General features: G+C 39.0%; 1 protein-coding gene across 1 annotated transcript in view; it reads left to right on the forward strand.

The window, feature by feature from the left end:
- The window catches only part of ANKRD55 (ankyrin repeat domain 55), a 51,339-nt gene extending 38,134 nt beyond the window's left edge, over positions 1-13,205 (forward strand). Inside the window, exons 10-11 of the mRNA XM_052670486.1 lie at positions 3,323-3,424; positions 12,548-13,205. Coding sequence (XP_052526446.1) covers positions 3,323-3,424; positions 12,548-12,816 — 371 coding nt within the window. The 3' untranslated portion in view covers positions 12,817-13,205. The remainder of the gene's footprint in view (positions 1-3,322; positions 3,425-12,547) is intronic.
- Positions 13,206-14,066: the final 861 nt, after the last annotated feature.

Consider the following 14,066-nt stretch of genomic DNA (forward strand, 5'->3'; position numbering starts at 1 on the left):
AATATCGTATGATTAAATCCTTGCTTGTTGTGGACAGAAGGAAAGATGATTTTCTACGAACATGCTATGACAAAAAAAAAACACAGCCAGGCAAATGACTGAGAAAACACTCAGGGCTTCATGCTTTGCACTATGATTCAATAGAGGAAGAGCAGTCTGTATGCATGAATGAGAGCAAAAACCTATCAATTACCTTCTAATTATTACAATGGGAGTTGTTTTTCTATGTCCAAAGAAAGAACAGGCCTGTGGCAGTTTATTATCTGCCTCTAAAGAAAAAAAGCCGGAGACTGCTGCAACCTCAGTGCTGTGTGCAACCTGCTCTCTTTAACAAAACTTTCTAACAATGAAAAGATTCCTACAGACAGCATGAAGGACTTCCGCTGAAGCAAGTGCAACAAGAGAACGTTTGGCAGGTGTGCATTGCACAGCTGAGATACTGGCTAAATTTTTTTCATAATAAAAAGAACAGCTTACCCTTTTTCATGCTCATGTGTGGTTTAAATCTATTTGCCCCTGTAATTAAAACTACCTCCCTTACTGTGAATTAGAGCTACAAGGGCTTTTATGAGCTTCAGGGCCTCCAGGTCTCCAGCATACCCTTAAGTGCTGTGCCTATATGGATTGCAGAGACCAGGAATAGAGTAAGCCTGGCTCCCACCCAGCCTGCAGTGCTGTGCAGGCAGCTCTCCCAGAAAGACATTTCCTCATTGCTTTTTTACTGCAGGAGGCCTAGCTGAAGGGAAAAACAACATCTGGTCTTTGATGGACCATGAACTCTTGATACTCTGTTTCTCAAGACTGTGGTGGCTCCACATCGTCTTCTAATCATGGAGTATCCAGAAGAGGATCGTGGGCATCAATAATCTAAGGGAACTCAATTTAAAAATTATTTTTTCAGCTGACACACAGTGTTAACTGTCTTGCATGACCATGCCATAAAGGCAGAGCTCTTTCTTGTGCATATTGCTACTAAGGCACTTGACACACAGATGGGAATTTCTACAGGCTTTTTTTTTCTGTTTTCTGTGCTGCTGGAAGTGAAAGATGAGTCAATTTACTAGCTGAGTAGCTGAGTCCTGACACTTATTCAAAGGAGCGGTTGTTGTGACTAGGAGTGAGACTTACCTATCGTGGTTTGTCTTATTATCTGCTGAGGAGAACAACGACGAATTCTACCAAAAACTACTGCCAATATTGGAAGAGGACATTATGAGTCAGATGGCTGAGCTGGCATCCACTACCTGAAGCATTTTGTACTTGCGAGAATTGCAATTATCCCTTTTTGCAAAACTAGCACCTACTTTTTATTGGAAAAATTTATAAATGAAGATATTCCAAGCGACAGGGGCAAAAGAAGGCATCTTAAAAACAAAAAACAAAAAACAAAAACAAAAACAAAAAAAAAAAAAAAAAAAAAAAAAAAAAAAACACAAAAAAACCAGAGGGTAATGTAGTTAATTTATCCAAACAAAAATTAAAATTAAAGAACAACCTGTGAAGAATTTTGCATTTTGTAATCAAGAAATAACCTCTTTTCCATTTCAAATGCCATCATAAATATGCACTTACAGTGACAAAGACAATGTCTGAAGAAGGAAAAGCTTTTGTTCTCAGATATCATGTAGAACATATAGGAAGGAAGAGCAGAAGAATAGTTCCTCTTGGTGCCAGAACTTGTATACAGGGTTTCTTTATTAGTTTTGAAAACATAATTATGCTTTGTACTTTTGTTTTCCTGCCAGATATCCCTGTTTATGAAATAAACATATTCCTTTACAGGAAAAAACAACTTCCCCTTTATCAAGGCAGTTACAGTACATATATAAAAAGCTATTAGTTCTCAGAGTAAGCATCACAATAAAACCAATGTAACTTGAATTGCCAGTGGGAGCAGCTGACTTGAGTTTCTGCTATCTATGTATTTATTTATTTGTGCACAGAGGACTCAATTTGTATAAAAGACATTTACTAATTTTACATACACGGCAATTATCTTGGAGAGGTATTAAAGTGTAACTAAAGAATAAAACATGAGAAAAGGAGAACAAAGCGTGTTAGACACAGGTAATCTCTAACACTTATTTTCTTCATGCATTAGCCCAGCATACATTAACTTTAAACATAGGAGCCAATGGAGTGATCCAACGTTTATCAGCTGCCACTTTGGACCAGAATCTTGTCCACTCTCTGTCTTCCCTTATCTCTGCATGCCAACAGAGCATTTGCTTGTTCTGCAGCGAGCTGTGATGCAATGCTATGCTGGGCAAGGAGCATACCAAGACAGCTTGAGACTCCTCACAAGACTCACTTCAGATTTAGGAATAACAAAAAGTAAAATTTTGAGAGACTCAGACATCACAGAATATGATCAAGACAGGGAAAGGATGTGGGAAAAATGTTGACTTGGAGCTTGATTTCTTACTTCTTTTTTTTTATTATATTTGATGTGACATTTATAAAGTGAAATGCACAATATCACTTAATACATTGTATTTTCTTTTTGTACTACACCAGAGTTCGTTGTAATCATAGCCCGTAAAAAAAAACACAACTAGACATTTTCATTTCCCAGCATCTATTTTTCTTGATAAAAACAAATTGCTATAAAGCATTGTTTAATAAGAATCTGTATCCATTTATGTCAGTTCTGCTATATTTCACCTGCAGCAAAACCCTCTCAAAGCTCATCTTTACTGCTGGTAGACTACCACTAGCCTGACTTTCCAACTAGGAGTTGAACTCCATTTGTATAGAACTGGTTGGGTTGGAAAGGACTTCAAAGATTTTCTAGTTTCAGCCCCCTGCTGTAGGCAGGGCTGCCCCACCACCACCTCAGGCTGCCCAGGGACCCATCCAGCCTGTCTTTGAGCACCTCCAGGGATGGGGCACCCACATCATCTCTTGGCAGCCTGTGCCAGGGCCTCATCATGGTATGAATAAAAAAAATTCCTCCTAACACCTAATCTAAATCTCCTCTACTTTTGTTTAAAAACACTCCCCCTTATTCAATCTCTATCTGCCTGTGTAAAAAATCACTTTATCTATTTTCCCAATATCCTTAATGTAGATCTGGCTACTGGAATTTGGATGTTTGAACAGCAATTACTGTACTATAGAAGAGCAAGGGAAAAGCTTATAAAAAAATAAGTCATAATTTAAATGTGTAAAGAGTTATTTTCTGTTGGTGATTTCTTATTATTACATATTTTTGAGAATTACTAGAAGTTTGGGTTTTTTTTCCAGAAACCAGAGATCTGCTGTGCATCTTATTGCTTACAAGTATTTTCACATAATAATAGATTATATTTTTCTTCCACAGGTAAAAATTTTCAGAAGATATCCATAGACCAACCCAAAATAAAAGAACTTACTCCTGTGCGGAGCAGTCTGGCTCCTATACCCAACCACTGTGCTCACAGATGTAAGTACATGCAAACCTTCACTACATTATCACCCTGCGTGACTCCATAAGTGGCACCTGAGGGTTTGAGGGAGCTCACATGTTCCCCTTCTTCACAGCAACACAGAATGGGTGGTCTCAAGGGCACTACTCCAATACCCCTGCTCACAGCAGTGTTACCTACAGTAGATTGCTCTGTACCACAGAGTTAGGTTTTGATTATCTGCAGTGATGGGACTGCACAATCTCTCCCGGTAACTTTTTCAAGTGTTTCACCACCCTCAGAATAAAAGTTTCTTCTTCTGTTTAAATAGAGTTTCCTGTATTTAAATCTGTGCTCCCTGAGTCTTTTCCTGTCATGGATGTCACTGAGTTTGGCTCCGTTTCCTTACCTCCCCCTGCCAGGCTTTTACATAAGATTCCTCTGAGCTGCCTTCTCTTCTCAAAGCTAAAAAGTCACTCTTTCAGATTGTTCTCTGATATCAGATGCTCCAGTCCCTTAATCCCTGTTACCCTTCACTGGACTTGATCTAGTTTGTCTGTGTCTCTGTGGTGGCAAGGGCCCCAGTACTGAGCTGTGTACTCCAGCTGTGGATGCCCCACCTCCCTCAACCCGCAGGCTACAGTTCCTAACACATCCTGGGTTGTTGCCTGTCTTTGCCAGAACGGCATATTGCTGGCTCTTGTTCAGCTAGATGTCTATCAGGACACCATGTTCCTTTCTGACAAGCTGCTTTCCATGCAGCTGATCCCACCCAGCATGTATTGCATGCAGGATGCCATTCATCTCCAAGGGCAGGATTTTGCATTTCACTTTGCTGAACATCACAAGACCCTTCTCAGTCCACATCTCCAGCTTATCTAGGCTCTCTGAATGGCAGCACTTCCACCTGCTGTATCAGCCATTCCTCAGGGCTTTTTATTGCTTGCAAACATGCTGAGGATGCACTCTGTGTCATTGTCCAAGCCATTAATGAAGATCTTATGCGGTATTGGCCCCTGTATCAGCTCCAAGGCTATTTCACTATTGACTGGCTCACTTCCAGATGGACTTTATACTGTTGATCACAATTCTTTTCTCCTCTTCATTTTGTAGTTCTCATCTAACAGAAGTGATCTGTACCAACAGAAAGGAGAGTTTGGTGCTACATTTGCTTTCCAGAGCAGAGGAGACTGGAAATCTCATAAATGTGGGATTTTTCACTATCAGAAAAGGTTGCATTTGCCTGTTGGTCTATGGTAGCATTTAACCAGGGAAGGACATGATGTAACGAGGTGATTTGCAATATGCAAAGAGTCACTAGAGATGGATGACAACACCCTAATAAACGCACACCATAGGAAGATTAGCCATGTGAGACAGAAGCCAAAATAAGCAGTGACCCTTCTATAGATAGTGTGAAAAATATCATCATGGGCACTTGTGTCCTTTTGCTATTGAAAGTTTGAGAGAAGAGGATTAGATCAAGACAATCAAGTTTCCAAAATAGAAGTTCCTTCTTAATTTCCAAGACAGATCCCACTCTGTCCTGAACACTAGACTAGTTCTTACTTGAGAGTGGGAATCATTCAGTTCTCTCATTCTAAAAACTGTGGTTTCAGGAAAGCTTCTGTAACACTGGAGAGAAAAAGATTGGAAAAAAAAAATGAGTAGAGAGAGCAGCAGCCTTTTTTCCTCTGCAGTGTCAGCCAGCTCCTCATTCCTAATACAGTTAGAAGCCAGCTCCTACCCAAAGGCCAAGGAATGCCTCACCCCGCTCCCACAGCCCACGCAGAGTGTCAAGACTCAGTGAGCGTCTCAGTCTGGACCTACCCAGGGACTGGGATGTCCTTTGCACGCAAACACTACTCCACATCCTCACTTTCTTGTGTTCAAATCCCTCAGTGTATTTTGAATAAGGATTTGTAGTTTACTATTTGTCATTCTGTAGATTAGCCAGATTCTAAAGCATTTAGTCTTCTGAGCTAAATATAAAATCCTTTCCCTCTCGTGATCTGAACTTATGAAGCAATACTGTATTATGACAACATTACTAAAAATGAAACAGCAGAGGTAACTCTACAGAGAACATCAGATTGTGTACAGGAAATACAGAATCCTCCCATGCTGCTGCACAGTAAATGAGAAAGGCTGTGGAATATTGAGGTGGTATTTCTGCCTTGTTGGTAGAAAGAAAATCTTTGAACTGCTTCAGAAACTTGAGCTCCAAGCTTTCTTTCTGTTTTCAAGCTTTCTACTGACATTCTCTGTCTTCTACTCAAAATATTGTTGTAAACAAAATTCTAAAAAACAAAAATGTTTTGGAATCACTGGTGTTTTTGTAGAAACTCACACAAACAACTGGGATTTTAGTTATAGTCTCGTGCCAGAAAACATGGTCTGCGAATAAGATTTGCATATTAGAGTTAATAATCATCACATAGTGAACTAACAAAGTACATTTATACAAGTGTCACTATTGCCCAAACAACAATTCACGATAATAAAAGAAAAGTTATTTAAGTTGTGCCTGGATTTGTGCAAAGCATTTCACATTGTCCCATATGACATTCTTATTGCCAAATTGGAGAAAAATGGATTTGATGGATGGACCACTTTCTGGATAAGGAATTGGCTGGATGGTCGCATTCAGAGAGTTGTTGTCAATGGCTCAGTGTCCAAGTGGAATGGGTGATGAGTTGTATTCCTGAGGGATCAAAGTTGGTACTGGTGTTATTTAACACCTTTGCTTTCAACTTGGACAGTGCGATTGGGTGCACTCTCAGCAAGTTTGCAGATGACATCAAGCTGAGTGGTGCAGTTGACACACTGGAGGGAAAGGATGTCATCCAAAGGAACCTGGACAAGTTGGAGAGATGGGCCCCCCTGCCAAGCTCATGAAGTTCAACAAGGCAAGCTGTAAGGTCCCACATCCAGACCAGGGCAATCTCAAGTACTGACACAGGCTGGGCAGAGTATGGCTTGAGAGCAGCTCTGAGGAGAAGGATTTGGGAGTAGTGATGGATGAAAGATTCATCACGAGCAGCAGTGTGAGCTTGCAGCGCAGAAGGCAACCTTATCCTGGGTTGCATCAGGAGAAACATGACCAGAAGGTTGAGGGAGGTGATTCGGCCCATCTATTCTGCTCCCATGAGACCTCACCTGGATTGCTGCATCCAGTTACATAGCCCTGCAATACAAAAAGGACACTGAGCTGTTGGAGCAGGTCCAGAGGAGGGCCATGAAGATTATCAGGGTGCTGGAGCACTTCCCCTGTGAGAACAAGCTGAGAGAGCTGGGATTCTTGAGCCTGGAGAAGAGAAGACTCCAAGGAGACTTTACAGCTGCCTTCCAGTACTATGGATTAGGATTAGGGGGACCTATAGGAAAGCTGGAGAGGGATTTTCTGTAAGAGCATATAGAGACAGGACAAGGGGAAAAGGGTTTAAATTGGAAGAGGGTAGATTCAGACTAGATATTAGGAAGAAATTCTACTGAGAGGATGGTAAGACAATAGAACAGGTTGCCCAGCAAGGCTGTCAATGCCCCCTCCCTGGAAGCATTCAAAGCCAAGCTGGATGGGGCTTCAACCAACCTGATTTAGAGGGAAGTGTCCCTGCCTATAGCAGGGGGGTTGGAACTAGGTGACCTTAAATGTCCCTTCCAACCCAAACCATTCTATGATTTCATGATTCTATGATTGTATTTTCAAATAGATTAAGTTTCTTCTTTGTTAACATAAACGACCTATTTGATCCTGGAGCTTTCCAAATATCTGTCAGAGCCAAAATTTTAGTCACCCTCGTCCAGTCCTAAAAATATTACTTTTCCAGTCACAGACATTATTCAGGCAAATGGCTCCAGCAATGAAGTTTGAGTACAAACATTTGTGTTTTTCTACTAGTTTCATTGCAGTAGATGTGTGCTAAAAGCATGCAACAAAACCAGTGGAGAGGAAAAAAAAAAAAACAAACAAAAAAACAACCAGGGAACTGAAAAGATAAAACAAGCAAAAATTAGAAAGAGAACTGAAACTTGTCAAAAATAAATAAAAAGAAGAAACATCTCCTAGAAAAGGAAGGACAATGAAAAAAAAGAGATGTTTTAACCTTTAAGTAAATACATCTTAAAATTTAAGTCAGTAGGACAATATTAGCAGTGGATTTCAGTGACTTTAAGCCATAAGCTCCTGTACTGCAGATGTTCTCAGGGCCAAAGAGTTATTTCAAATATCTTTCTGAGTAGCCTTGTCATGAACTGACATCTCTTACTTTGCACCCAAACATCCTTCCTACCTCATCACACACCCCTCCCTAGGACCCTAAACAACACATTTAAAAGCAGTTACACATTGCTCACACCATGCCAGAACCATTTTCCAAGCAAATACAGAAATATTTCAAAAGAACTCTCTGTTTCTCTCACTTCTTCATGTGGCAAGAAAGGTCTGAAACCACTGTGAGGTTATTACTTGTTGAGCAAAAAAAACAAAAGAAAAAAAAAGGAAGATCTATTTGTGCAGGTCATTTAACAATGTTATCTGAGGATTAGTATCTTCCGTGTGAAAAAGGCTTTCTGAATTAGTAGCTCTTTTAGTATCATTCATTCCTGGGTAGCTGACTGCCTTCTGAACACAAATAATTACCAGTGCTTTTGCTCTATATAACTTCAGGAAGTGTGGTGACTCAACTAAAAGGTTCTGTATCTCAGGGACTCCAGTGCTGGGTTCAGTAGCCTGTGTTTCAGTACAAATAATAATACTTCTCATAATATGTACTATTTCAAAATCATCAGTGACCTCGTCTGAAATTCCTATAGCACATCCTAAGCCAAAGGTCCTGAGTATAGTATGTAGAACGAGGTGGGCAGTATGGATGTTTAGATGCTGGTTTTCCCTTCATTGAAGGAAGACGGGTTTGTGATGGCTACCCAGTGCATAGGGGTAAAATTAAGATAAAGCTTTCACCCTACTTAACCCTATCATTACGGGCTTATCAAGTTCATAAAGCTTTCCAGAGATTTTTCACACAGATGTAAACATTGAATACTTGAACATAGGGAAACAACTGATCCTCTCACTATGCATTTGGCTTTCATGCCAAAACGTCAATGAATACAAAGTACTCTATCGTGTGTCACACAGCATATGGTCTTGCATCTTGTGTTTACCTCTGACTCATGCAAATTCAATATAAACTAAAGCAAAGCTTTTTTATTTTTTTCTCTAATAAAGGGGAACTATGCCATTTTCTGAACTTCTGAACATGACTGAACCTTGAATATGGTCAGTGAATTAAATTAAACTGCCAAGATCCAGGCAAGTCACATACAATGTTGCCTGCCAAGGAATCAAAATTTGAACTGTACTGAAAATAGTCTGAAATGGAAAAATATCTTCCAAATTATTAAATCCTCTCGGTGAAGATTCTGCTTTGCGACAATTAAATACCTGATGAGTCTTGATAAATAAATAACAAATATTGACATGATCATATGGCACACAGTACAAGGGAAGATGGTAAGAACTTTAGTCTTTTACAGTGTACAAGGAATGCTCCAAAAGTAATTCCTATCTTACTATGTTGGCCCTCAACACCAAAGGCAGATGTTGGTGTTGTGGCAGTAGCAGTGGAACTTTCTCACCAGCATTCCATTCCATTACATTCTGTTGCCAAGTGAGTGATGGCAGCGGAATGGCATCTGACATGGAAGTGCCATTGAATTCCTCTATGTAGAAAAAAATGGCAGCCACTGACATTCATTGACATTTGCTCAACATTATGGAGTCCAAACAGTGGATGTGAGCACAGTGAGGTGGTGGGTTGTGCATTTCAGCAGTGACAACAGCAGCGTGAAAGGCCACATTCCTGACAGCCATCCTGATCAGCTCCTCCACACAAAGCGGCAGATTACAATTGGGGAACTGTATGTGGAGCTGAATATCTGCTTCAGTGCATTGGAAATGATGGTGGCAATGGTAGAATATCACAAAGTTTGCATGTGGTGGGTCAGACAATGCTTATACAGGAATACAAAGAACACTGCATGCAAGTTTGCCAGTACGTATTGAACAAATACAAGGTTGAAGGTTCCTAGATCTCATCATTACCAGTGATGAGGTGTGGTATCACCACTACAAGCCAGACTGAAGATAGCAGTCGAAGGAGTGAGAAGATATGAATACCCCATTGAAAAGAAAGACACAGGCCTCAGCATGTAAAGAGATGTGCCTTGCCTTTTGGGCTAGGAAAGGGCTGGGCCTTCTGGATTTCCTGGAAAACTCAGACAAACACCAACTCTGATTGCTACATCATGAAGTTGACTGAGCTGAAGGCTTGAACTTTCAGAATCAAGCCAAAGAAGACAATCTTTCTTTGCAAGATGATAATGCCAGGCCCTATACGAGCGTAAAGACTGTGGATCACATTTCCAGTCTTGGTTGAACTGCCCTACCACACCCACTCTGTAGTCCAGATTTGGTGCCTTCTGAGCTCCATCTTTTCAGGCCAATGAAAAACAGCTGCATGTGCAGCATTGTCCTAGCAACGATGAGATTGCAGCAGTTGTGAAACAGTGGCATCTCCACTCATATCTATTTTACAAGCATTCCATGCAGGCTCCTTTTCATCTCAGGTGAAAATGCATAGCTAATGGTAGTTACTATGTTGAAAATGAGTGTTTTGAAGCTAAAAACATGCTCTATCAAATGGCATTATCGTGCTGTTTATATCCATTGTAGTTTATATGGAAATAAATAGGAGGCATTACTTTCAGGGTGACCTAGGTGTACAGCACAAAAATTGGTAGATGCAAAATTTTTCCAGTGCCCACTGAAGACATATCTTCAATGAGGTAAATTTCTGATTTCTTAACTATATACTTGATAAATCTACAGATACAGAAGTGCTTGCATGACAAGACTTTTGTGCTTCCTCTTTACTGAGGCGTGGATCGTTCAGAGTTTCTGTTTGAAATATCGCAGTGTATTTTTTTTACTTGAGCACAGACTGCATCCTGTTAGCTGTGCTACTGCTACTTACCTAGCTAATTATTTCCATTTTTCCTGCTGATTTGGTGGTTTAGGATTCTTTTTTTTTTTTTTCATTTATTTGTCTTAAATGTCCTATCTAAAGTATTTTGCATATTCCTTTGCTGAATTTCATTACCTGAATTTGTCATTTTTCCAATTTATCCAGGCAATTTTACATTGTAAACCTGTTCTCACCTCAAGAGCCTTTTTCAACAGGTCGAAAGGATGCATCTTTTTCTTATTCTGAAAATTTGCGGCAAAGTCAGTGTTTCTTCCTTGTTAAAATTACATAATTTCTCGCTTCTCCTGCATCCTCTGTGCCAGTGTCCCACTGAATCTTTATAACGTTTCTTGATGAGCAGTGAGAAGTTTGACTTCATATGTTCAAAGACTAACTTCTAAGAAACATCTAGCATGGAAATTTTTTAGGTGGGAAAGTTACATCAGCTTATCTGTAATCTCTTATGTCCTGTTTTCTTGTCTTTTTAATTTACAGCACATAAGACACTCCATCCATTATTCTGTCTGTAAGTTCATCAAGTGTATTAAAGGTTTAATTTGCTTAGGAAAAATTTTAAGATTAAAATTAACTTGTAAGGTCCATCTTACCATAGGTGCACTGACTGCAGTAGTTACCCATTTCACACCAATTGATGACGTGGACTGTAATTTCTAATAAAAATTTGTTCATTTAAACCTTTTTTAAAACATTTTAAATCACTATTAACTTCAGAAGTTTCTCTGGAATTACACAAGATTATTATGAAACTTCTGTAGAATCTCCTTCTACTTGCACCAGGAAAATTATCTTTTCGAAGAAGGCTGAAAAAGTCATTTTTTGCTTAATAATGAAATTCTTTCTGCATGTTAAGAATCAGGACACAAGTGGATACCAATCACAGAATGGCTGTGAGTACCTGACTGCTAGGAAACATTTGTGGCTTATTTCAAAGGATGAAGTCACCAAAAAAGATAAACACCGTAACTTCCTGGAAGCTGCTATGACTATTAGGATGAAACGAAAAATAGAACATCTCAGATGCAAACATTAATAATCTCTGTATGACAGATGAAGATGGAAGGAAAATGCTGATGGATTGAGACAGTGATCAGGAAAATATTAATGTGAAGAATAGCAAGGAAGAAACTGTAGCCAAAATAGGGATGGTATTAACTCCTGTTGGAAACTCATTACAAGGTCAGAATGAAAAACAAAGGTGCAATGAATGTTTAAATTAAATGCTTGAGAATAAAATAAAGTCAAATGTAGAGAAAAATAGGTCTGTTATTAAGGTCTTGAATTCTCCTTTTAAGAACTTGTGAAATAAGAAGTTGCCTTAATGAAGCAGCTTGAGGACATGAATTTAGGGAAGGCATAAAACTGTGTTAAGTTCAAAACACAGCACTGTTAGAGTGTTGATTGCAAGTTGAAAGTTACACATGCTTTATCCACATCTTCTTCCATGACTCCTGTAATACACAAAACACACAACAGCTGTGGCTCTCATGTTTCTGTATGAGTCTTAAGTGTGCTGAGGGTACTAGCTGCTTTTGTGGCCTGTGACATGCAGAGCATATATTTATTTGGTCCTACATTCATGGCTGACTGTACCTAAGAAACCCACACAGCATCCCAAATGTCCATTTCATCCCGCTACAATTTTTTTCTGCAATTTCTCTTGAAAAAAATAAAGCATTCTCCCACAAAAGCTTTGTTAAAACTAATATATTACCATAAAAGAGTTCTGTTTCATGCAGCCTGTTTTCTGAAGAAAAGATATCTCGTCTCTCTGAACACAACAAATATCCTGCAAATAGTGAATTCCATGTTTATCAAAAGTAAACAGTAGAACTTTTTTGGTCTTATTTATAAGTAAATCTCCTGATATTAGAATTCTTTTTTACAGCTGACGATTAGACCTGAAAGGCCGTAGGCATTTTTAATCCATTTTTATCACTTCTTTCAAAAGCAGGGTCTAAGTATACACAAGACAAGCAGGTCTAAGTATATACACAAGAAAAAGCAAACCTACTCTTTGTAAAAATGTTCTACTTCTCACTTTCTGTGCTCTCGTTCTCTTTTTTCCTTTCCTTTTTCTTTTTTTTTCTTTTTTTTTTTTTTTCTTTTCTATAGCTCATCTACCACCTCAGGGTGCTAAGAAGTTTATATCCCTGCCTTTAAATTCCCGAAGGACTGAAGCAGTTGTTCTCCCACCAGTGCCACCCTCCAGATCTCAGAAAAGGGGACATTCTCACAATCATTTGCTATATTCTTTCTTGCCTAATCTATCAGAAGAGCCTCTGAGATCAAGCCTTGTCCTACCTGCAATCCCAAGCCAAAAGAGATCCAACCCTGCAGAACAGCTTGAAAAATTCCTCACCAACCCAGACGCTGAAAGTTAACTCATTGCATCGGCCTCAAACACATCAGCTGAAATATATCTCAGCTTGTTACAAGATAAGTATATAGTAAAAACTCATTAATTTGTGCTAATGATGCTCTTGTAAGGCGTATAAATGAACAATGGCAAAGACGTTTCTTTGCACATAATAAATGCTGCACAGTGTATTTATATAGGCATTCTCATTATACTTTTCATTTCTATGGGAATACTAAGTATTTAATGTGCCATAAATCTATTTTGTGAATGGAATCCTTATAACATGCAATCTTGTTGCAGCACTTCACTGTTAAACCCTCCATTGAAAAATGGAAGAAAGAATAACATTTTCTGTGTGATTTACATTTCAGAATTAAAGAAACACAAATTGATGGGGATTCTCTACATTTTGTAAAGATGCTGATTCCAAAGCTGTGTGCTATCAAAATTAGCATTTTAAGATTAAAACAATAATCTCAAAATAAAAGGAAGTTTTAACAAACTTTTTTTGAGTCTTTATTTCTCACATTCTACTATTCTATATTCACATTCTTCTACATTTCAAGTTTGTGACTTCTTCAAGCCAGAGAAGTACAATGAAACACAAATCCTTGTGGGATAGACAGGGCTAAAGCACATTCTGTTCAAAACTGTACTTTGCACTGACAGATTGACACATCTTTCTTTTAATATTTAATGTTCCTCGGTTACAAAAATGCAATTGCTCACTGTTGTTTTCTTGAAACAAAGATTATATGGTACTACGTTATTAGGCATCCCTTTAGTGCTTTGATCCCCCGAACTGAAGGATACCTAAATAGGCAGCTGTTTAGCTCAAGAGCTATGGCAAGGGTCTTTGATTAAACATTTCACAAGCTTGTCTTGTCCTAAAGGCCAACAAAGACACCCACCTTCTCTTGCCTCAGAATTCTTATCTAAATATTGCTGCTATTACCCAGGAGGCTTCTCCACTTCTGATTATGAAGGAGGTTGTTAGGACCAACCAAATACCGCTGGGGAAAGAATAGTGTGGGCTGCACAAGGGGGAGGGCAGTTCACTTTTATCACCCGTTCTGTATCAGTGTTGCTAGTAAATCTGTCCTGTATCAAGAGCTCCAACCAGAATGTGGTGTTTCTGTCTGTCTCTAGATAAACATTTTATTATCTGTGCAAATGTTTCTTTTGCTGTGTCACTGTAAAAGACAAGCCTAGCATGAACGAGGAGATAATCATGTCTCTCTAGCTACAGTTTTCAAATGCCTTCAGGTAATG

This window comes from Tympanuchus pallidicinctus, unplaced genomic scaffold (genome assembly GCF_026119805.1).
Source record: "Tympanuchus pallidicinctus isolate F22 unplaced genomic scaffold, pur_lepc_1.0 scaffold9, whole genome shotgun sequence".
NCBI lineage: Eukaryota > Metazoa > Chordata > Aves > Galliformes > Phasianidae > Tympanuchus > Tympanuchus pallidicinctus.